This window comes from Scardinius erythrophthalmus (genome assembly GCF_964197995.2).
Source record: "Scardinius erythrophthalmus genome assembly, chromosome: 3".
Classification (NCBI taxonomy): domain Eukaryota; kingdom Metazoa; phylum Chordata; class Actinopteri; order Cypriniformes; family Leuciscidae; genus Scardinius; species Scardinius erythrophthalmus.
In genome coordinates this window covers 49,757,379-49,780,861 of record NC_138223.1, presented here as the reverse complement: position 1 = coordinate 49,780,861, position 23,483 = coordinate 49,757,379, and the positions used below count along the sequence as shown (strand labels likewise).

The following is a 23,483-nucleotide window of genomic DNA, read 5'->3' as shown; positions in this document are numbered from 1 at the left end:
ATTTTTAGCATGATAGGATGGTTGTGCACAGGCACTGCCAACACACATTTCAGTGCAATCAACTTGTAAAAGTGCATGTACCATTATATGACCCCTTTAAATGAAGACAAAGAGGTGATAGTTTTCGCCCCACTGATCATTTTAAGACCCCCAGCATTGATTTGAGGAGCTTATCTGCATTTATATCTACACATGTGCGGAATATGGGGTGTGCTTTTAGATGGGCCTTTACAATTTGACAAACAAATATCTTCGGTAATTGGATCTAGTTTCTATCATCTTTGCTTTTATCTAAAATTAAACACTTCCTAACTGACAAAACTGAATAGAGCAGAAATATTGCTTTAAGGTAACAAGTGCAGGTCACCACACAAGTTAAACTGTACATGATCTAGACTCTAGATAAATAAAATGCGACCGCAGCAGTAAATCAGGGGAATGCTTATATTTCTTCCTTTGGTTTCAATTTTGAACATGTTGCAGTTCTTTTTAAAAAAGTATACATTTTAGTACAATTATAAAATGATATAACATTATTTCATACTGTACATTAGCAGCAATTACGGTACACATTGTTCACTTTAGCAACAAAGTGGAGACCCTCTTTTCTGTAATGAAAGGCCAATCTTATGGGTTGTGGTCTCTCAGACATCGGCAGTAATAAAAATAAAAACGTTGTTTCCCTTTGGACTTTAATTACACTTGATACTGGGCATCATTAAATTTTTCCCCTGACTGACAGGTGATGCTTGTAACCCGATCATAATCTGTTATCCGACAAGATTAGAATGTTATATTCTAATTAAATTAAATTAGAATGTATGTATTTCTCAATAATTATCACTTTTTTCAAAGCTCTTCAATCCACTGTCTTAACCAACTTCCAGCTTCACTGCAGTTAATTTCACATTCAAAACGCATTAAAACTACCAAAACACATCATTTATGTTTCAAATTAAGTCATTCTTTCAGAACTCTAGTGAAGGTTTCAGCCAACAAACACAATAAAATATACAAAACAAAAACACACACAAACAACAGGCAGCAATATGCACTATTTTCTGCTGTTCAGAATTCAATGCAATTTATGCTACATGCTTCATGTCAGCCTGGTCTCATTGTTAATACGTAGGTATTAATACGTAATTTTCAAAGATAGAAAACGTACTGTTTTGTACGTTTGGATAGATGCTGAAACGTATAATATGGATGTATCTGCAACGTTTAAACGTTACATTACGTTTTTTCAGCTAAAAAACGTAAACTATTTACGAATATTTCATATCATAAAGATATCTGTATATTTCCCCTTTTACCATTTTATAGATTATAAATGTAAGATCCCTTAACCCTACTCCCACACCTAAACATAGCCATTTTATAGACAATATTAAAAGGATAAAACGTAATGGACATATGTGTAGGGAAATGGCAGTTTTATTAACAATATAGCATTAAAAGATAGTTTGAGCCACTAATCCTACCCCTACCCCTAAACCCCTAACCATTTCTTAAAACTACGTAACGTTAGGCTACAATTATAAAGAAAAACAACAGACATAACTTTTACACATTTAATCACAATAATTTATTTAGTGAGAAAATGTCAAAACCGGTACCAAAAGTCGTTCAAATGACGATGTGTCGCATTCCTCTCTGGCAGTATATAATAGTTTTGTATGAGGTAACGTTACAGAGCAGAATATAAGTTATTAATCCATGAAAATGTTAATCCGGTTTCGGTTCGTTGTTCGCTCTGTGAAGGTGCGCGCGCTTCTCCATTTCAAATGTAGTACACCAATTTAAACACAGAATGTCGCAATCTGTGACGAAGCAAGCGAGAGCCAATGAGTGTTTGATATCACTGCCGTAAAACATGTCGTAATGCTTCGGGCGCAATTTTTGAATTTGAATTCACAACAAGCGCGGGATGCCAGGATTTGACCTTTACGATCGCTGCTGCTGAGAAATTATGAAGATTGCTGGATAAATGGCTGAATTTTGATCTGTTTCTTGCAAACAACGCATGGATTCTAATGATTTGGATTACACCAAGCTAATAAAATTGATGTCTTTTGTGAATTTATGTTGTGTTTTAGTGTATTATGGGTCTAGGAGAAAACGCCTTTTGTGTCTCACGGTAAATAAACCAAATATTACAAAATGGTTAAACGATTAAAGAAGGCATTTTTAAGGTTTTAAAGTGTATTCTTGTTTAACACCATGTAAGTTAGGCTAATCCTCCGAAACGAGTTTGCACCAGAAGGCACGAACAAAGCAAAATGTTATTATTTATGAGTAATGTTAAACTGTATTAATTAATGCGACTGAAAATTTAATTGATAAGACAATTGAATGCAATAGAGTCAAAACATTAATGCCACGATTTTAATACAAGTTAAATATGAATACGTACAAATTTGTACGTTGGTAAAGTTGTTTGTACGTAAATAAATTGTTTTTTTGCTGTCAATACGTAAATATTATACGTTTTAGTACTGTAAATACATCAGTATTATACGTTTCTGTGAGTATAAAACTTAAATGTACGTATGGTAGAACTACACTTTATGTAAAAATACACACGTATTCTCATGAGATCACGTTGTTCATGTTTACATTAATGTACAACATGATTTCCTTTTGTATAGATGTTGATGAAAATGAAAGACTAAGACTTGTGTAAAAATGGAGTGCAACTGGAAGAAAACAAAACTAGAGGTATTTCGCATTTCATGGAAGGAGAGCTCAATTACTTACAGAGAGGCTTTAAAAGCTGCTAGATCTGCTTATTTTTCAACCCTATTAGAAGAAAATAAACATAATCCTAGGTATTTATTTGAAACAGTGGCTAAACTAACGAAAAATAAAGCTTCAAGCCCAGAAGTTTCCAAGCAGCACAGCAGTAATGACTTTATGAACTTCTTCACTTATAAGATTGATAATATCAGTAAGAAAATTATAACTATGCAACCGTCTACTACAGTATCGCATCAGGGAGTGCATTGTAGTCTTCCTGAGGAAAAAATTGATTCATTCGTTGCTATAGAAGAGGAAGAATTTACTAAACTCGTTAAATCATCTAAATCGACAACATGTATGCTAGACCCTATACCAACTAAGCTACTTAAAGAAATACTTCCAGAGGTCATAGATCCTCTTCTTAATATCATTAATTCATCTTTGTCTCTAGGATACGTACCAAAAAACTTTAAGCTGGCTATGATTAAACCGCTTGTTAAAAAACGCAACTTGATCCTTCAGAATTAGTCAATTACAGGCCGATCTCGAATCTACCTTTTCTGTCAAAGATATTAGAAAAGGCAGTATCCTCACAACTGTGTTCCTTTCTTGAAAGAAATTATATCTGCGAGGATTTCCAGTCCGGATTTAGAACTTACCATAGTACCGAGACAGCTCTCGTTAGAGTCACAAATGATTTGCTCTTATCATCCGATCGTGGTTGTATCTCTCTATTAGTGTTACTTGATCTTAGTGCTGCATTTGACACCAGTGACCACAACATTCTTTTAAATAGATTAGAACATTATGTTGGCATTACGGGAAATGCACTAGCATGGTTTAAATCATACTTATCTGACCGTTATCAGTTTGTAGCAGTAAATGATGAGATGTCTCATCGATCACAAGTTCAGTATGGCGTACCACAAGGCTCAGTACTAGGACCGCTGCTGTTCACTCTGTACATGCTACCATTGGGAGATATTATTAGGAAACATGGAATTAGCTTTCACTGTTATGCTGACGATACTCAGCTGTATATTTCTTCAAAACCTAACGAAACTTATCAATTCACAAAATTAACGGAATGCATAGCGGATATAAAAAATTGGATGACTCGTAATTTCCTACTTCTAAATTCTGAAAAAACAGAGTTTCTAATTATTGGACAAAAAACGTCCTCACGTAATAACCTAGAATATTGTCTAACACTTGATGGCTGCTCTATTAAGTCTTCGTCGTCGGTTAGGAACCTGGGTGTGCTCTTTGATACCAACCTTTCATTTGAAAGTCACGTGTCTAGTATCTGTAAAACTGCATTTTTCCATCTTAAAAATATATCTAAATTACGTCAAATGCTCTCATTGACAAATGCGGAACAATTAGTTCATGCGTTCATGAGCTCAAGGCTAGATTATTGTAATGCTCTACTGGGTGGTTGCCCTGCACGCTTAATAAACAAACTACAGCTGGTTCAAAACGCAGCAGCTCGAGCTCTTACCAGAACCAGGAAATATGACCACATAATCCCAGTTCTGTCAAAACTGCACTGGCTCCCTATTAAACATCGCATAAATTTTAAAATATTGCTGATTACTTACAAAGCACTAAATGGTTTAGCTCCGCAGTACTTGAGCGAGCTCTTAACGCATTATAGTCCGTCACGTCTATTGCGATCTCAAAATTCCGGCCAGTTGATAATACCTAGAATATCAAAGTCGACTGCTGGCGTTAGATCCTTTTCCTATTTAGCACCAAAACTATGGAACAGTCTTCCTACCATTGTCCGGGAAGCAGACACACTCTTGTCAGTTCAAAGCTAGATTAAAGACACATCTTTTTGACCTAGCATTCACATAATACATTATAGACTTCTATAATTTAATGTTAGGCTGCATAGATTAGGTCAGCCAGAACCGGGAACACTTCCCATAAATCCTGATGTACTCAGTACATCATGAGAAGAATGGCATCTACGCTAATTTTTAGTGTCTGTGTTTATCCCGAGGTTTTCCCGCAGCCTGCCGGATCCAGGCCGTATCCAGATCTGACGAAGGACCTTCGCCTGGACCGATGACAACGCAGTGCTGAAGTGCCAACTAGTCTCTCCCTATGGAGGATCCCTCTACCACTATACAAATAAGGCGTTGTCGGGAAAATTCGTTTCGCGTTCCTACCCCAAAGCAACAAAATAAAATAAAATTCTTTATCAAAATTTATAAGGAAAGACAAGTACTTTGTTTAGGCTTAGCTTGTAGGGAATTCCAAACCTGCGTATATTCAAACGCACATAACTATAGAACCCATTCTAAATGCGCATTTGAGCGCCATTTAAAATGTGAACGCGTTTAAAGTCTGTGTAGAGGGAATGGTGTCGTCTTAGACATCTAATCTTACAGTTAAATCCGACCTTTAGTTCATAAACGCCAGAGGAGAACTGGCCCCCGACTGAGCCCGGGTTCTCCCAAGGTTTTTTTTTTTTCCATTAGGTCACCTGATGGAGTTTTTCGGTTCCTTGCCACTGTTGCCTTTGGCTTGCTCAGTTGGGGTTATTTGGGGTTATTTGGGGATATTAATTTAATTAACCAATCAACGATACTATTGATCAGCATTACCAAACGTGGACGTTCCACTAGAAACAAACATTGATGTATTGTTTTAATTTAATACTGTGAAGCAGCTTTGTTACAACCTATGTTGTGAAAAGCGCTATATAAATAAACTTGACTTGACTTGACTAGGTGTTTAGTTACATCTTCTTTTTTTTTTTTTTTTAAGAATATTCAGAATATCAATGTGGTATACGGTAGAAATATTGCACATTTCAGTCTATCTTAGGTTTTTAAATTAAATAACACAGTCTTGGAAATATTATGTAAGCATGTGCAAACAAGCCTGTATAGTAAATCAAGTTATGTTGGTCTTTGTGTTTAAGTGAGAAATTAATTCATTTAAATTGAAAGATCTCAATGTTAATAAGATCTTTCAATTATATTTAACAGTTTAGAGCATATAAAAGAGTGTATAAAAATGGGCTCTGAGTTTTGGCAGTGGTTTTGTCTAAGTGAAATATGTAGTTTGGAAGATGTAGTCACTGAATGCATTAATACAACATTGAATGACACAGACATTTGCAACACTTCTACAGTAATACCGTATTAAAATATGTTCAGAATCTAAAAATAAATACTAAATACTATCAAAACAATTAGATGTAGCTGAACACATACAGGTATTAATCTTGCAGTTTCATCATCATGTGACATAAAATACTGTGAATTCTGAACAACAGAAAACAGCAGAAATATGTTATAATGCTACCTGTTATTTGTGTTTTTTTTTTTTATTATTTACTTTACTTTACTTTATTGTCCACGTAGTGGAAATTTGTCTCTGGCTTCACATGCATCAATACAACAACACATAACATAAAATACAATAAAAAGGGGGGGAATGTAATAAACAAAGCACACATCAATCATTACCATTTAAAATCTTGACAGCATTTGGCACAAAGGATAATTGGTAAACCTTCCTAATTACTCGTGGTTGCCTATAACGTCTTCCAGACGGCAGCAGTTGAAACTTGCTATGTAAAGGATGAGAAACATCCCCTACTATCTTTAAAGCCTTTTCCTTACTTTTTCCTCGATAAAGATCATTCAAGTGTCTCTGTGTCTTGCCAATTATTTTGCTTGCCTCAATCACAATCTTGGACAATCTAGCTTTATTCACAACAGTCAGGTTACCATACCATGATGTCATATTAAAAACTAGAATACTTTCCACAAAATTTTTATAAACCATTTCGAGTATAATCTTGCTCACACCAAAGTGATTCAACCTCCTAATTAGATGTAACCTCTGGTGAGCCTTCTTACAGATGCTATCAGTATTTTCTAAAAAATTAAGTTGGGCATCAATGTATGTCCCCAAATACTTAAAATTACTGACAAATTATATTGGATTTCCATTTAGTACTACAGGTTCCAACCCCAAAATATTACGCTTGTCTCCAGTTATTACCAACTCCTTTGTCTTATTTGTGTTTATCACCAGTGCACTCGACTGGCACCACTCAAAAAGTGCTTCAGCATGTTCATAATATTGTTACGACCAGCTCAAGCCATAACACAAAAGGGGGATCAAACAGAAATGTTCATTCAAAAATAAGATTTATTGAGTTAAACATATCACAAACAGCAACAATAATAATAATAATAAACAAAAGTCTAGGGTTAAGGGAAAAACAACATATTGACAACATGTGTAAGCAAAACACAATGAGCCACTCATGAGGAGAGTATCCCCATGGAGTGCCTGCTCTAAACAAGACACAGCACTCTTTTATACACAACTAATTATCAATTAGGATGAGGAAGACCAATCAGGAACTCCCACGTCCAGGACCAATGGGATCAGGAGACTCAGGGACGTCACAATATACAGAAGCACTACCAGCATCTCCCACTTTCATAAGACCCACAAGTGCCATATCATCGGCATATTTAAGGAGACTAAAACCCTCATTTTTTATCTTATACTCATTAATGTACAAAGAAAATACTATTGGTGATAAAATTGCTCCCTGAGGGGCTCCTGTATTTAATGTGATAATTCCAGACAGTTTGCCATTAATAGCCACTCTTTGTGGGCGATTAGATAGACAATCTTTAATCCACCAGATAAGTCCACCATTTACCCCCAAATCAATCAGTCGCTGAATTAAAATGTGGATCTTCAACGTGTTAAAAGCTGATGTGAAATCTAAAAACAAAATTCTAGCATAATTTGAAGTTAATTGTACATGCTCAGCAACTGAATTATATAATGTTAAAACTGCATCATCAGTACCTCTTGCTTTTTTGTATGCGAATTGCAATGGATCCAAGACATCACTCACAAAATACATTAAGTGCAGCATAATTACTCTTTCCATGCATTTCCCCAAAACAGATGTTAATGATATTGGTCTAAAATCATTTAACCCTTTTGCTCCCGTAATTTTGGGTACTGGGACAACTGTGGATACCTTCCATAGGTTTGGTACTTTTCGTGTATTTAACAAAAGCTGGAATAACTGTGTAAAGACCCCGGTCAATTGATAAACACAATCCTTTAGTACACGCCCATTCAACCCATCAGGTCCAGGTGCCTTATTTGATTTTGTGCGGGACAAGCAGTATGCAATTTCATGTTCTTCCAGGGTAATGTTTTCATATAAGGGGATATCAGAACAGATCCTAACAGATTTAACTTGTGTTTTTTGGGTAAAACCTTTTCTAGTGTTCTGGAATAATGATTTGATCGGAGACATGAAGTTTCAGTGCATTTTGAATGTGAAATGAACTGCTGTCAAGCTGTAAGTTGGTTTGGAGAAGATATCATGGTCTTTTAACCTGATATCATTTAAGATATAATTTAAGACTGTAGTATAAATGATTGAATGATTTAACCATAATTCATTACTATCCTTGATATTCTAAAATAGGTATTTTTCATGTGTATGTAGACTCTAGTGTGTGTGTTTTGAGTTGTTGCACTTCCCCCCAACATGCAATTTACATTTCAATGCAGGAAGGCCTGAAAGGCCAGTGTTTTTCTCAGGTGAGAAAACAGACCAACAACCCTCACAGTACTGTAAAATATCATGGTCTTTTAACCTGATATCATTTAAGATATAATTTAAGACTGTAGTATAAATGATTGAATGATTTAACCATAACTCATTAATATCCTTGATATTCTAAAATAGGTATTTTCATGTGTATGTAGACTCTAGTGTGTGTGTTTTGAGTTGTTGCACTTCCCCCCAACATGCAATTTACATATCAATGCAGGAAGGCCTGAAAGGCCAGTGTTTGTCTCAGGTGAGAAAACAGGCCAACAACCCTCACAGTACTGTTACCAACATATGTGCAATTTCTCAAATAAACTAGAGAAAACGCTGGGATTTACCCTGTATGTGTTCAGCTACATCTAATTGTTTTGATAGTATTCCGTATTTATTTTTAGATTCTGAACATATTTTAATACGGTATTACTGTAGAAGTGTTGCAAATGTCTGTGTCATTCAATGTTGTATTAATGCATTCAGTGACTACATCTTCCAAACTACATATTTCACTTAGACAACCACTGCCAAAACTTAGAGCCCATTTTTATACACTCTTTTATATGCTCAAAACTGTTAAATATAATTGAAAGATCTTATTAACATTGAGATCTTTCAATTTAAATAAATTAATTTCTCACTTAAACACAAAGACCAACAGAACTTGATTTACTATACAGGCTTATTTGCACATGCTTACATATTATTTCCAAGACTGTGTTATTTAATTTAAAAACCTAAGCTAGACTGAAATGTGCAATATTTCTACCGTATACCACATTTATATATATTCTGAATATTCTTTAAAAAAAAAAAAAAAAACTGAAAAATTAAGATGTAACTAAACACTTACACAAGTCTTAGTCTTTCATTTTCATCAACATCTATACAAAAGGAAATCATGTTGTACATTAATGTAAACATGAAGCATGTAACATAAATTGCATTGAATTCTGAACAGCAGAAAATAGTGGATATTGCTGCCTGTTGTTTGTGTGTTTTTTTGTTTTGTATATTTTATTGTGTTTGTTGGCTGAAACCTTCACTAGAGTTCTGAAAGAATGACTTAATTTGAAACATAAATTATGTGTTTTGGTAGTTTTAATGCATTTTGAATGTGAAATTAACTGCAGTGAAGCTGGAAGTTGGTTAAGACAGTGGATTGAAGAGCTTTGAAAAAAGTGATAATTATTGAGAAATAAAAACATTCTAATTTAATTTAATTAGAATATAACATTCTAATCTTGTCGGATAACAGATTATGATCGGGTTACAAGCATCACCTGTCAGTCAGGGGAAAAATGTAATGATGCCCAGTATCAAGTGTAATTAAAGTCCAAAGGGAAACAATGTTTTTATTTTATTTTTATTACTGTCGATGTCTGAGAGACCACAACCCATAAGATTGGCCTTTCATTACAGAAAAGAGGGTCTCCACTTTGTTGCTAAAGTGAAAAATGTGTACCGTAATTGCTGCTAATGTACAGTATCAAATAATGTTATATCATTTTATAATTGTACTAAAATATATACCTTTTTAAAAAGAACTGCAACATGTTCAAAATTGAAACCAAAGGAAGAAATATAAGCATTCCCCTGACTTCCTGCTGCGGTCGCATTTTATTTATCTAGAGTCTAGATCATGTACAGTTTAACTTGTGTGGTGACCTGCACTTGTTACCTTAAAGCAATATTTCTGCTCTATTCAGTTTTGTCAGTTAGGAAGTCTTTAATTTTAGATAAAAGCAAAGATGATAGAAACTAGATCCAATTACCGAAGATATTTGTTTGTCAAATTGTAAAGGCCCATCTAAAAGCACACCCCATATTCCGCACATGTGTAGATATAAATGCAGATAAGCTCCTCAAATCGATGCTGGGGGTCTTAAAATGATCAGTTGGGCGAAAACTATCACCTCTTTGTCTTCATTTAAAGACAAAACATTTTGAGCAAGCCAAGATTTAACCTCATCTAAGCATAATGAAAGAGAAATTAATGAGAATTTAACAGTTAAAAAGATAATGCAAGTAATTTTCAAACCAAAGTAATACACTACACAAGTGCGTGAAAATGTAAAATATTGTTAAATACAACTATAACATTGTTTACAAACAAACCCTATAAACACTAAAAGGGCTGTATTATGCAAGCCAGGCCAGTAGTTCGCCTTGTCAGAAAAAAAAAAAAAAAAACGCCAATACTCATGAACATGTGAACACCTGATGATAAGTATGCATGTGAACATGTTATATACTTGAGGATGCCCAGCCTGATCTCATGAAAATGCATCTCTATAGCATGCATTGTTTATCGTGCAATGTTTTACGCGAAAATTAGTTTTTTACATGCATATGATACGCACTTTATTTTAGCCAAACAAGTATCGTTCTATACCATCCAACATGGGGATACGAAGTTCATTTTAAATTAATAAAATCATTATTCACTGTATAAAGTATGCTTTACACTATACTAAATATAGGTCACCTGAAATCGTTACCTTAAAGAGCTATTTCTGTTTGATTAATATACTATATATATATATATATATATATATATATATATATAGTTACATAATGAAGGCAGACTTCACTGCCAGTTCACTTCACTGTTCATACACACACAGCTCCATTGCAGATTCCCCTCTTGTATAGGTAGAGATCGTTCACAAAGTCCTCACTTGGTCAGTGTAGCGACATTGGTCTGTTAGTAATATAGACGTGTGTGTGTGCAATGGCACATAACAATGGCAAGTAAACTGTTAGGGACTGCATAACCAAGCATACAAAGTATCTATGATATATATATACTTATAGTTACAAAATAAAGACAGACTTAACTGTTCACACACACACAGTTCCATTGCAGGCTATTGTGAGTCCACTGTTGTATAGGTAGAGATTGTTCAGAGTTGAGATTCCATCTTAGCATGTTTAAGTTTTTTTTTTTTTTTTTTTTTTTTTTTTTTTTTTTTTTGCATATTTGAAGTTATATTATGAAAAAAAATATTTCATTTTTGTTTCTTTAAAATGACAAGATACAGCAAGTCAACTCAAAAGTTTTGAATTTGTTCTTAAAGAAGGATCCACTGTTGGATGGTAACAAGCGACACATGTTTGGTTGCATTTAAATTGAGCAATATTTCAAACACTGACTATCTCTGTACATCAACATCCTAGAAACAAAGGAAACAAAAAAAATATAAGGACATGTCTGTTGATTTTTTTAGAGTAGAAATTATGTTTTATTTAATAGGCAGCCAAAACTATCAGTCGCATTATTAATATCTTAATTATATAATAATAAATGCATTATAATTATAACATTGAGTTGCAGATCCCCTCTTGGCATATATATATATATATATATATATATATATATATATATATATATATGCCAAGAGGGGATCTGCAACTCAATGTTCATAATATAACTTCAAATATGCATTTTTTTATAAAAAAAAAATTATATATATATATATAGATCCCCTCTTGGCATATATATATATATATATATATATATATATATATATATATGCCAAGAGGGGATCTATATATATATATAATTTTTTTTTTATAAAAAATGCATATTTGAAGTTATATTATGAATAATATAATATATATGGTAACCCTTTATAATATCTGCATCCTATTAATCATTAGTTAATCAATAAACAGTTAAATAATAAGCAGACATTAATAATCAGTTTATAAATACAGTTTTATATGTTGTATTATTGTACCATATGTACCATTGTATCATATCTATAATGTGTTTCATAATTTTATTTTCATACTTTATTATCAATTTATCATTTCTAAATGCAGTATAGCGTTATTTTAAACCAGTTATTAAGGTGTTGTCAGTGATTAATAAGATCACTTAGAAAGTTTAAGTAAATGTAGTAGATTCAGGTAGTTATAAAGCATTTAGTAGTGGTCAGTTCACTATTTTGTGAGCTCATTTGAAGTGAGGACTAGTTATGCGCTGTAAATAATTTATAAAGGAGATTTAAAGACTCAGTTTTCTTCTAAACAGAAAAAGGAAACAAACACAACACAGCGATCGAGAACATAGACATATTAACAGCCTTTAAATCTCCTTTATAAATGTTTTACAAGGCATAACTAGTCCTCACTTTAGATGAGCTCACAAAAATAGTGAACTTACCACTACTAAGTGCTTTATAAATACCTGCATTACAGTAGAAATACATGTTAATAAACCATTTATAAACACACTAAGGAACTATTACTATATGTCTGAATAATAAATATGTATGAATGTACATTTAAATAGTTTAATCATTTACTCACACTTTGTAGGTGATCTTATGAACCACTGACAACTCCTAAATAACTGCTTTGTAAATTATGCTATACTTCATTTAGAAACGATAAATTGATCATTAAAAAAGTATGAAATACAATTATTAAACACATTATTGATATGCTTTTAAAAAAGGAATAAAGCATTTATAGCTGTATTTATAAACTGCTTATTAATGTATATTAATTCTTTATAAATTAATTAACTGTTTACTAATGCTTAACTAATGAATAATAGCGTGGAGTTATTATAAAGCTCCTGAACTAAGCCGCCAGTTAAACATCAGCTCTACAGTCTCAGAGCCTCTCTAGGACAGCAACCCATTCAGACAATAGAGAAGTGTGAACGACGTGTGTTAATGGGCCACTGCAGTTCCTGCTCCAGCCTACAGGAGCGCTGCTGAGTATGGACTTAAACACACACACACACATGTAGGTCCCCACTTGGTCAAAAATGAAAAAAAATCACCAGAGCGTGTTTTAGCTGATTTTAACTTGTTTAGCATGACCAACAGGGGACTTGAAAAAAGTCCCCACTTGGCTCGGCGGTCCCCTGTTGGTGAGTGTGTAACGACACCAAGGTCCCCACTTAGATAGGTAGACAAGTACACACACACACACACACACACACACACACACACACACACACACACACAATTGAGGGCATGATTTGAAAAGGCTGAGTGGTCAGAAAAAATAAAATAAAAATAGACACACTTGTGGTTTTCAAGGTCTACAATGGCCACTATAGGAAATGAATGGGAAATTGGCAAAAATACGAAAATACAGATTTTTTTTTATTTTTTATGTACGATCTACAAATCAGCCAGAATGCAGAAAAAAAGCACACAGCAATGAAGGGGTGAACCTCAGAAATATCAAGAGTGCAAAACACACACACATATAGAGAAATTAAATGGTGAGACTGTCACAGTGACAATTTTGAGAATATGTGAAATAAATTCAATAAATCAAAAATAAGGGGGAGACCAATGATAACATTCAAAATGCAAAAGTCACAAAAAGGACCAAAACATGAATCCATCCATCATAAAAGTAATCCCCATGACTCCAGGGGGTTACAGACAGGAGAGTTTATCAGGGTTGGAGCTAAACCCTGCAGGACAGTGGCCCTCCAGGACAGCATTTGCCCATCCCTGTCCTAGAGTTTCTTCTAATGAACTGATGAGTTGAATCAGGTGTGTTTGATTAGGGAGACTAAGAAAACGTGCAGTGTTGTACTATAGTATTTTTTTTTCCTACTATGGAAGTCAATGGGACCCAGAAACTGTCTGGTTACTGACATTCTTCTAAATATCTTCCTTTGTGTTCTGCAGAAGAAAGAAATTCATACAGGTTTGAAACAACATGAGGGTGAGTATATGGGCGCTTTCACACTGGCAGTTTAGTGCGGACCGGGGCACGGTTCGCATGAAAAATCGCTAATGTGAACGCTGTCATCGGACCCGGGTGCGCACTAGAGTACCGAACCCGAGACTACCTGGAGGAGGTGGTCTGAGCTCAGTTGCTCCCGAACCGTGGTGCGGTTCGCGTTAATGTGCAAGCAACACGGACTCGGGTGCGCGCTTGTTCAGGAAGTATAGTATCCCGCGCATGCGTATCACTGTCGATATCATTGTTTCCTCACACACGACAACCATGAGTGGCAGGGGAACGTTGTGGGACACTGAAGAGACACTATGTTGTGCATAATAGCACCAAAAAAACATACAAATTACAGCTATGCTCAGTCGAGTTGTATTCTCCATGTGTTTTCCGTGTGCATTTGCGATGACGTAAGATCACTGCAAACGCACCTGGGTTCTATAGAACTAATTGAGTGTGAAACCAGACCAACGCTGCGGGGGGCGCTGGGAACTAGCGCACTCGGGTTCGGACCGCAGCAAACGAACCCAGTGGAAAAACGCCCTTAGATGACAGAATTTTCATTTTAAAGTGAACTATCCACTTAATGTTTGTGGATGAATCTATTGCACATAAGAAGAGTACAAGATCAGCTTTTGTTTAATGTCAGCAATGTAATTTTGACCTATAAGGACGGTTGTCTCATGTATCTCATTATTTATGTGCATAATTATGTGATAGTTGTTTATGTGTAATGTGTTAATGATTCAGGATGAAATTATTCAATTAAATCAGGCTGATGTCTTCAACTACACCATTGGCTGTTGAAGTTTAATAACAATATTTTTAAAGTGCAAGGGGTATATATACAAACATTATCCAGGCAAAAGTGTGAACGAGGACGACAAAATATCTTCAAGTAAGAGCAGTCACAAAATTAAACTCATCTATCATTGTGTAATTAAAATTAATCTGGGCTCCAGCCAATAACAGAAAAGTAAAAAAAAAAAAAAAAAAAAAAAAAAAAAATATATATATATATATATATATATATATATATATATATATATATATATATATATATATAAAGTGTATAAGTTCTGCATTTTAGTAAGTTAATCATAATGAGATACACAAATTCAGGATGTCCAGTAGGGCAACAGACAAAAAGAGGAAAAAGAGTTTCCTCTTGCTGAATGAAAAACAGGTTTTTCCACCTCTGGTCATTAATAAACAGTGTTAACCACACAAAGTCCTTCACTGTAAAGCTAAAGTGCTTGTGTTAAAACAGTCAGTCATTTGGTTGCTGTTGATCTGATGAGCTTCAACACGGTAAGACAAACACACTCTTACTTAAATGAAACGGATAATTATTGCTATACATGAAGCTCATATATCACATGATTCCTGACATGAGGAATATCTTCTGTTCATAATGATCAGTTCATTTACACACACTAATAATCTTCAGATGTGCAAAGATCTTACTAACACTAAGAGCTGTTTAGGGTGATGAACATACACTGTTTATGAGCATATAAGTGATGTTTAATGCTGTATTATAGATATATGTTATGCTGATGTGGGTCAGAATGGCTCCTCCTCTTCCTCTGATCTTCTTTCTGCTCATGATTCACGGTGAGTCTCTCTTACATTCACATTAGAAACACTGATTTTATTTAATTGTAATTAATCTAATTTAAAGACCATAATTAGTGATTAATGAGCAGCTTTGTTGATTTTTTTCCCCCCTTTTGAAACAGGAAGTTAGGTTGTGTAGCACCAGATCATCAATTTTAAATTTTAACTCTTTCCCTTCCGGCGGTTTTTGTAAGTTGCCAGCAACCGCCAGCATTGTGGGTCATTTAAAAAAAAAAAAATTATTTAAGGCCCACAAAATATTTTTTTGTATGAGTATCTGAACATGCAATATATCAAAAGAAAGAACAGAGCCTCTGCTTTAAAACAAGTTTTATGTATTTTTATTTATTTTTTTTTTTTGTCAACACTTGAATATAGGTAAGTTTCATAAAAAAGAGTGACACTTTGAACAAAAAGCTGAGAAAATCATGTTTTTCCCTCCAAAGACTACAACGTGCATAAGCAATAATTGTATCGCTTGTATCCCGTTTTTTTTCCTGTACTCTTTACCCTCTCTTTATTTCTTTATCCCCCTTTGTATAACAGTGAAAACACGGAAAGCCGGAAAATCCTGTCAATGGTGGGGAAAGAGTTAAAAAGATTACCCTGTATTTTTTTTTGGCATGAGCCACCATTTTCGTGTAATAAAAGCTTTCACATGCTTTTATTGGCAGTTGTAACTAATAAAACAAAATTTTCATCTTGATGAATTCTGTGTTTCAGGGGTTTCTAGTGCTGATTGGGGTGTGAGTTACAGTCCTTCACACATCTGTGCACTAAAGGACTCAACAGTGATAATGAGATGCACTTATAAATACCCTACTACTGGATATCAGATCAAGAAAGTGTTCTGGACCGAGTCATTAAAGGGTGATGAGTCTCCAGATCTGTCTAAGGACCCTGAATACAGTCAGAGGCTTCAGTATCTGGGAGATACACAGCAGAACTGCACCATCAGACTGAGTCATGTGACACTGAAGGATTCACACATGTACTATTTCAGATTCATCACTGATAAACGTGATGGAAAATGGACTGGTGATCCAGGAGTGACTCTTACTGTCACAGGTGACTTTGATGAGGTTTATCTCTTCTTCTGTGCATTATGTTAAATAATAATCAGTGTATGACAGCAGCACTAGATATAATGTGTGTGTTGTGTTCAGATCTTCAGGTGGAGTCTCCTGAGAGAGTGACAGAGGGAGATTCAGTCACTCCGAGATGTAAAAGCAGCTGCGCTCTGACTGACAGAGCAACATTCATCTGGTACAGAAACTCACAGCCATTAACTGAGAGAAGAGACAGAAACAATGAACTCCTGCTGCAGTCAGTCAGAAGAGAGGATTCAGGCAGATATAGCTGTGCTGTAGACGGACACACTCACATCTCTCCTGAGGTTCAGCTCAATGTCATGTGTGAGTGTAATTAAATGTTTTATTTATGAAAAGCAAAAAAACACAGTTCAGGTCAGGACTTTGGCAAATGTTCTGGCAAGATTCTCTCAAAGTTATGAACAAAATTTATTACAGTAACATAAATAGAGTGTCTCTTCAACGGTAGTTGGTCTTTCTTCAAATGTCCTTTAAATAATAAGGGTCACTAACTTTCTGGCTAAAGCCCGGGACACACTGCACAATTTTCCGCTTTCCGAGACGAAAGATTGCCATCGTGAAACAATCGTGGTGATTTCTGTGGTGGTTGCTCCTAATCGCTGGTCCTTCATCGTACAGTGAGAGAGGTTCAAAGACGGCCGTTCTCATGATCTTGCGACAAAAGAAAGCCTACGATAATTTTCGGACAGTGTCAGATATTCAGCATGATCGTCTCACATTGTGTTTGCTGCTACTACATCTACTGACCAGCCAATAAAAATACAACATGAAATCAATGCGACATGGCGCTAAAACTTAAAACTGTTAACCTCAAGGTCTTTTCCCTTCCTCTTTTGCCGCTTCCTCTTTGCAAGTTTAATAGATCCATGTCGCAGTGTGATTTGTAATGATCTTTTAGGATTGCTAAAAAACGTTAGCCTGGAAATCCATGGTCTGGCGTCGACTAATGAAAATTGGCCAGCTCGAGGGGCGGCACCAAGCATGCATTTGAAAATCTCACTGCACGCAATTGGATAACACTACATCCAATCACAACAAGTTATCGCTTAGCTACCAGCGGAGCTAACTGGTAGATTACACTCTTGCCGTATCCGGTCGACAAAACAGCAAAAACGCCCTTCTTGCAAAGGAACGATTCTTGCGCCGTCTTCTGTTCCTCTTTTAGAGAAAAAGCCAAGTCTAACTCGTTCATTGTAGCGGCCAAAGCCGTTTCAAACAACTGGTGTTCATCCAAAGCCATCTTGCAATGTTTACTAATGACTTCGACGTCACAGCGCTGTCGTCATCTCGCCTCTGGCCTGCCTATATCAGATAACCTGATGTGATTGGTGCAGCTCGGATACAAGGGCATATTTAATGAGCATCATTACTCGACGTCAGAGTAACTCGCTGAGCAAATTCAATTTGTGCTCTCGCGAGAACTCGTTAAAACAATGTTTTAAACAATAGCTTAAGGTTGGACGATATACAGCAAAATCCCCTGTGTTTCATAAACAGTGCTCAGTGTGAGCATTAGGGACGACACATGCTGTTAATGATGAAAATCACTGAAGGAAAGAGGAACAAACATTTGAAGTGATCAGTGTTTCCTGTAGTTGGGCTCTTGACCCTTGATCATTGTATTAGTTTTTCTCTTGCTGCTTTAACAGTGTGTTTAGAAAACATTTTCAGATCAGATGATGTTAAGTACAGATTTTTAAGGTTACATCATCATGAAGTGGCTTAGCTTCCCTTATTGCATCTTAAGTTTAATCATTGATCAGAACTGTGTATTATCCTTCATATATTTAAATAATCAGCATATGAAATTCAAGAATGGTAAGATGGTTCATGCCACAGTGCATGATGGGTGCATACTCATTTATGGCTCCCAGCATGCAGTGTGGCATGAAATAAATTATGCAACTGAATTCTTTTATTTGTTGATTGTCACCATTGTTGATGTTTGCATGATGTGTGTGTCTGAAAGCCCGGAAAATTATTGCATTTAAATGTTTTAGCACTTGAAATGATTTGTTCACTTTGTTCACCTTACTGTGTTTATATACTGTAGTTCTCAAAATAGCATTTTTTAAACTTGTTTAAAAAAGTACAGATTTAAATCAGATTTCATCAATCAGCGATAAATCATAAACAATCTCCTTCAATTGATCTCTTTTCTTTACAATGTAAAAGTGTTTTAGGTAAAACACAACTGCAGTTGCTGAAATAGAACTAAATCAACAGAAGTCAAGGATCAAGAGACCAACTAAACTAAACACTGATCACCACAATGGGGACTTTTCTCTTCAGTTGATTTCATCTAAGGCTGTGTCTGAAGTCAGTTGTAGTTCTTGTGTTTCTCTTTCCTTCAGTGATTATGCTTGTTAACAGCAGGTGTTCATCACTAACGCTCAATCACCACTTGACTTGATAATTTAGCATTGGGGGTTTTGTAGTGTTGTTTAGGTGTGTTTTATTGCAGTTGGAGACTGCTGCTATCAGTGTTGTAGTCGAGTCACCAATTGTCGAGTCCGAGTCGAGTCTCGAGTCCCCAGTGTCCGAGTCCGAGTCACCAAAGAAGAGTCCGAGTCGAGTCACCAAAGAAGAGTCCGAGTCGAGTCACCATTTCCTGAGTTCGAGTAAGAGTCGAGTCTCGAGTCCCCAGTGTTCGAGTCCGAGTCGAGTCATCAAGGTAGAGTCTGTGTTATATTTCAAGACTGCCTACATTTATCTACTCTGGCACCTTTAAAGAGTTGATATAATTATAAAAGAGGGTCTACATTAAACAAAAATGACACCACTGTGTTAACAAATATAAATAATAAATAAATAAAATATAAATACATTTAAATAAAAACTTGATTTCAATAATGTAGGCTATTAGTAGGCTAAATGTTAAAATTAACATTAACAATGCTGTAGAAGTGCAGTTTATTAATAGTAGCCTAAATGTTAACTAATGTAGTTAACTAATAAATGGAACATTATTGTAAAGCGTTACCGATTTGTTATACACCAATTCATTAATGAGGATAGGAGCAGGCTTCACTCAATTTTGATAATACACTTTTTAGAGTGCTGGCCTAAAAATATAATACATAAGAATAGGACAGAGGCCGCACTATGCATAAACGTTTTTTATTCGTTGCACAAACGCGTTTCGGCGTGTGCCTTCTTCAGTGTGCGTTGAAGAAGGCACACGCCGAAACGCGTTTGTGCAACGAATAAAAAACGTTTATGCATAGTGCGGCCTCTGTCCTATTCTTATACACCAATTCAGACATCTCGTGAGTTTGTTGTTGGACAGATGGACAGCTGTTTTTACCATTCATTAAAGTGAATCGGTTCAAAGGAGTCTTTAGTTCGCGAATCGGACATGTCATTAATGGACGTGCAGCCCATAGTGTAGCCTACGGCACGCCTTGTGTGATTATCTCAGCAGTTTATGACAGGACATCGAATAAAATTTGTGTCAACACAGAAAACATTTCATCACTAGATAGGTTCTTTCGTTGATTGAAACTGTGGTTAATGTCAGCTGAATGTGCGGAACGCTTTTCAGAGAAGATAAGGCAAATGTTTTTTTGTTGTTGTTTTTTTCAGCACAATTCACACCCCGCGGTAAATCTCTGAATGCTCCACGTGAAACTTCGGTCTTCCAACCTTTTACTATCGTGTCAATTGATTTTGATTAATATGATGAGTCGGTGATGTCAAATTTACTTTGATTGTTAGTGTTTTTGTATATTTCTGTTAGATCCTCCAAAGAACGTCTCAGTGTCCATCAGTCCATCTGGTGTAATAGTGGAGGGAGATTCAGTGACTCTGAACTGCATCAGTGACTCAAACCCTCCTGCAGAAATCAGCTGGTTTAAAGGAGGAACGATTGTAGGATCTGAAAGAATCTTCAACATCTCAAAGATCAGCTCTGATGACAGTGGAGAATACAAGTGCAAGTCCATCAATAAACATGGAGAGAAATACTCTGCTAATGTGACATTAAACGTCATGTGTGAGTACATGATCACCTGCACATTGTTTAAATTTTCTAAATTCATAATTTCCTAATATTCATTGAACTTTATTTTTTGTCTGTTTTAGACCCACCCAGAAACGTCTCAGTGTCCATCAGTCCATCTGGTGTAATAATGGAGGGAGATTCAGTGACTCTGAACTGCACCAGTGACTCAAACCCTCCTGCTCTGAACTTCAGCTGGTTTAAAGGAGGAACGATTGTAGGATCTGGAAGAATCTTCAACATCTCAAAGATCAGCTCTGATGACAGTGGAGAATACAAGTGCAAGTCCATCAATAAACATGGAGGGAAATACTCTGATAATGTGACTTTAAATGTCATGTGTGAGTTATTGATCACCTGCACATTGTTAAGAAACTTAAAATTCATAAGTATTTGTTATGAATTTAATTTTTTGTCTTTAGATCCTCCCAGGAGCGTCTCAGTGTCCATCAGTCCATCTGGTGTAATAGTGGAGGGAGATTCAGTGACTCTGAACTGCATCAGTGACTCAAACCCTCCTGCTCTGAACTTCAGCTGGATTAAAGGAGGAACGATTGTAGGATCTGGAAGAATCTTCAACATCTCAAAGATCAGCTCTGATGACAGTGGAGAATACAAGTGCAAGTCCATCAATGAACATGGAGAGAAATACTCTGATACTGTGACTTTAAACGTCATGTGTGAGTTTTATGAATAATATTTTCATTTTTCATACCTTCAACTTGATCCTCCAATAAATCCTGTGATTGCATCAGTCCATCAAGTGAAATAATGGAGGGTGATTCATAAGATTCATAAGTTTTTTGTCTGTCTTAGACCCACTTGTATCTTCACATCATTCATCAGTTTGGAGAGTTAATCATGATGATCTTCCTCTTTCAGTTCATCATGTTGCTGGTAGGAATGTGATTGTGATCACAGCGGCATCTGGAGTATTATTCATCATCATCTTCATCCTGTTCATTATGTGAGTTCAATAAAAAATGTCAGTGATTGTATAAGTTAACTTTTGGTCTGATGTAGAAGAAAATGGCTAATTTGTGTTTGATTATTAATAATCTTAGTAATCAAGTAAAACAGTGTTCATATTTTCTCTTAATTTAATCCATTCGTCCATATGCTGTTAATGTCTGTCATTATAACAGGAAGAAACAAAGGAATGTTAAAGCTGAAGATCTAACAGTGAAAGAGGTAAATCATCCAAACACAACATGACTTTACTGAAGCAGAAAATCAGTCGATCAGCCGTTATCTGCGTCTCAGACTGTAACTGTACAAACTGATGAGAAACTAACATTATCAAAGTATTTATCATCTCAATCCAATAAACTTCCATAAACTGATATTTTCCTCTTATTATACCAATGCATATCAAACTCTGTGTTAAGCGTCCTCATGTGATGCGACTCATAAAGAAAAAAAAAACTTATTTTTCCATGGTTTAATTCTAATTTTCTATATATATGCTATATATTATGATTAATATTATTTGTCTTATCATTTTATAATCATTATCATTTACATCAGCACAGCAGTGTATGTCACATACAATTATTATTGTCATTTAATTATATGTCTGCATTTTAGAATTTTACATCACTACATTGATGTGATTTGATCTGATCTGGCACTTGATCTGAAAAGTTTGAAACTTCTCTAGACTGAGAATCTATACTTCAGATCACACTGATTTACATGTCTTAATAATAATTAAAAAAGTTCTTGTATTTCAGAATGATCTCTATTCTGATGCGTCACGGAGAGTTTCAGTCCATGATAAGCCTCTTTCTGAACTGGATTTAGCCAATGACGCTCTGTATGCCAGTGTGAAACCCAAAGAATTCAGGGGAAAATCTCCTGAATCCAGAGATACTGAGGAGATCCTGTACACAACTGTCCAACATCACAGAAAGACAGAGACGAAGAGAGCAGAGGAGAATGAATGTCAATATGACAATATAAGAGTTCATCAGCCTGAAGCTGCAGTGAGGTGAGAAAAACAACTTAACCTGTACTAACTTTACCAGCAACAACTTAACCAGTACCAACTTCAGCAGCACCAGCTTAACCAGCACCAACTTTTCCGGCACCAACTTAACCAGTACCAACTTATCACCAACTTAAATAGCACTATCTTAACCAGCACCAGCTGAAACACCACCAACTTAACCAGCACCAACTTTAACAAAACTATCTTAACCAGCACCAGCTTAAACACCACCAACTTAACCAGCACCAGCTTAACCAGCTTAACCATCACCAATTTAACCAGCACTATCTTAACCATCACCATCTTAACCAGCACTATCTTAACTAGCACTAACTTAACCAACACTAACCATCACCAACTTAACCAGCACTATTCAATTCAATTCAATTCAAAATTTATTTGTATAGCGCTTTTCACAATACATATTGTTTCAAAGCAGCTTTACAGAAAGTGCATTTCAGAAATGTACATTGAGAAATACAGTTAGTTAATCATGTATTGATTTAGGGCATAAACATAGCCAGCGTCGAGTCGTCTCTTCACAGGCGCCGAGTCGTCTCTGCACGGGTGTTGGCGAATCTGTAGTTTCCATGAGAGGCTGGATACAAACTGGAGCTGACGATCTGTATTTACCTCGGGACTAGCGTCCCGAGATAACAACAGAAAAGCATATGGGAAATAATTAGCGTA

General features: G+C 35.5%; 1 protein-coding gene across 11 annotated transcripts in view; it reads left to right on the top strand.

The window, feature by feature from the left end:
• Window positions 1-22,981, top strand: part of LOC308688229 (B-cell receptor CD22-like) — a 66,233-nt gene extending 43,252 nt beyond the window's left edge. For all 11 annotated transcript variants that reach the window (XM_081361166.1, XM_081361167.1, XM_081361165.1 and 8 more), the window contains 9 exons: window positions 15,616-15,688; window positions 16,415-16,759; window positions 16,858-17,106; window positions 20,543-20,797; window positions 20,887-21,144; window positions 21,226-21,483; window positions 21,686-21,770; window positions 21,949-21,994; window positions 22,537-22,981. In XM_081361166.1, the coding sequence (XP_081217292.1) occupies window positions 15,616-15,688; window positions 16,415-16,759; window positions 16,858-17,106; window positions 20,543-20,797; window positions 20,887-21,144; window positions 21,226-21,483; window positions 21,686-21,770; window positions 21,949-21,994; window positions 22,537-22,797 (1,830 nt within the window). In that variant the 3' untranslated portion in view covers window positions 22,798-22,981. The remainder of the gene's footprint in view (window positions 1-15,615; window positions 15,689-16,414; window positions 16,760-16,857; window positions 17,107-20,542; window positions 20,798-20,886; window positions 21,145-21,225; window positions 21,484-21,685; window positions 21,771-21,948; window positions 21,995-22,536) is intronic.
• Window positions 22,982-23,483: the final 502 nt, after the last annotated feature.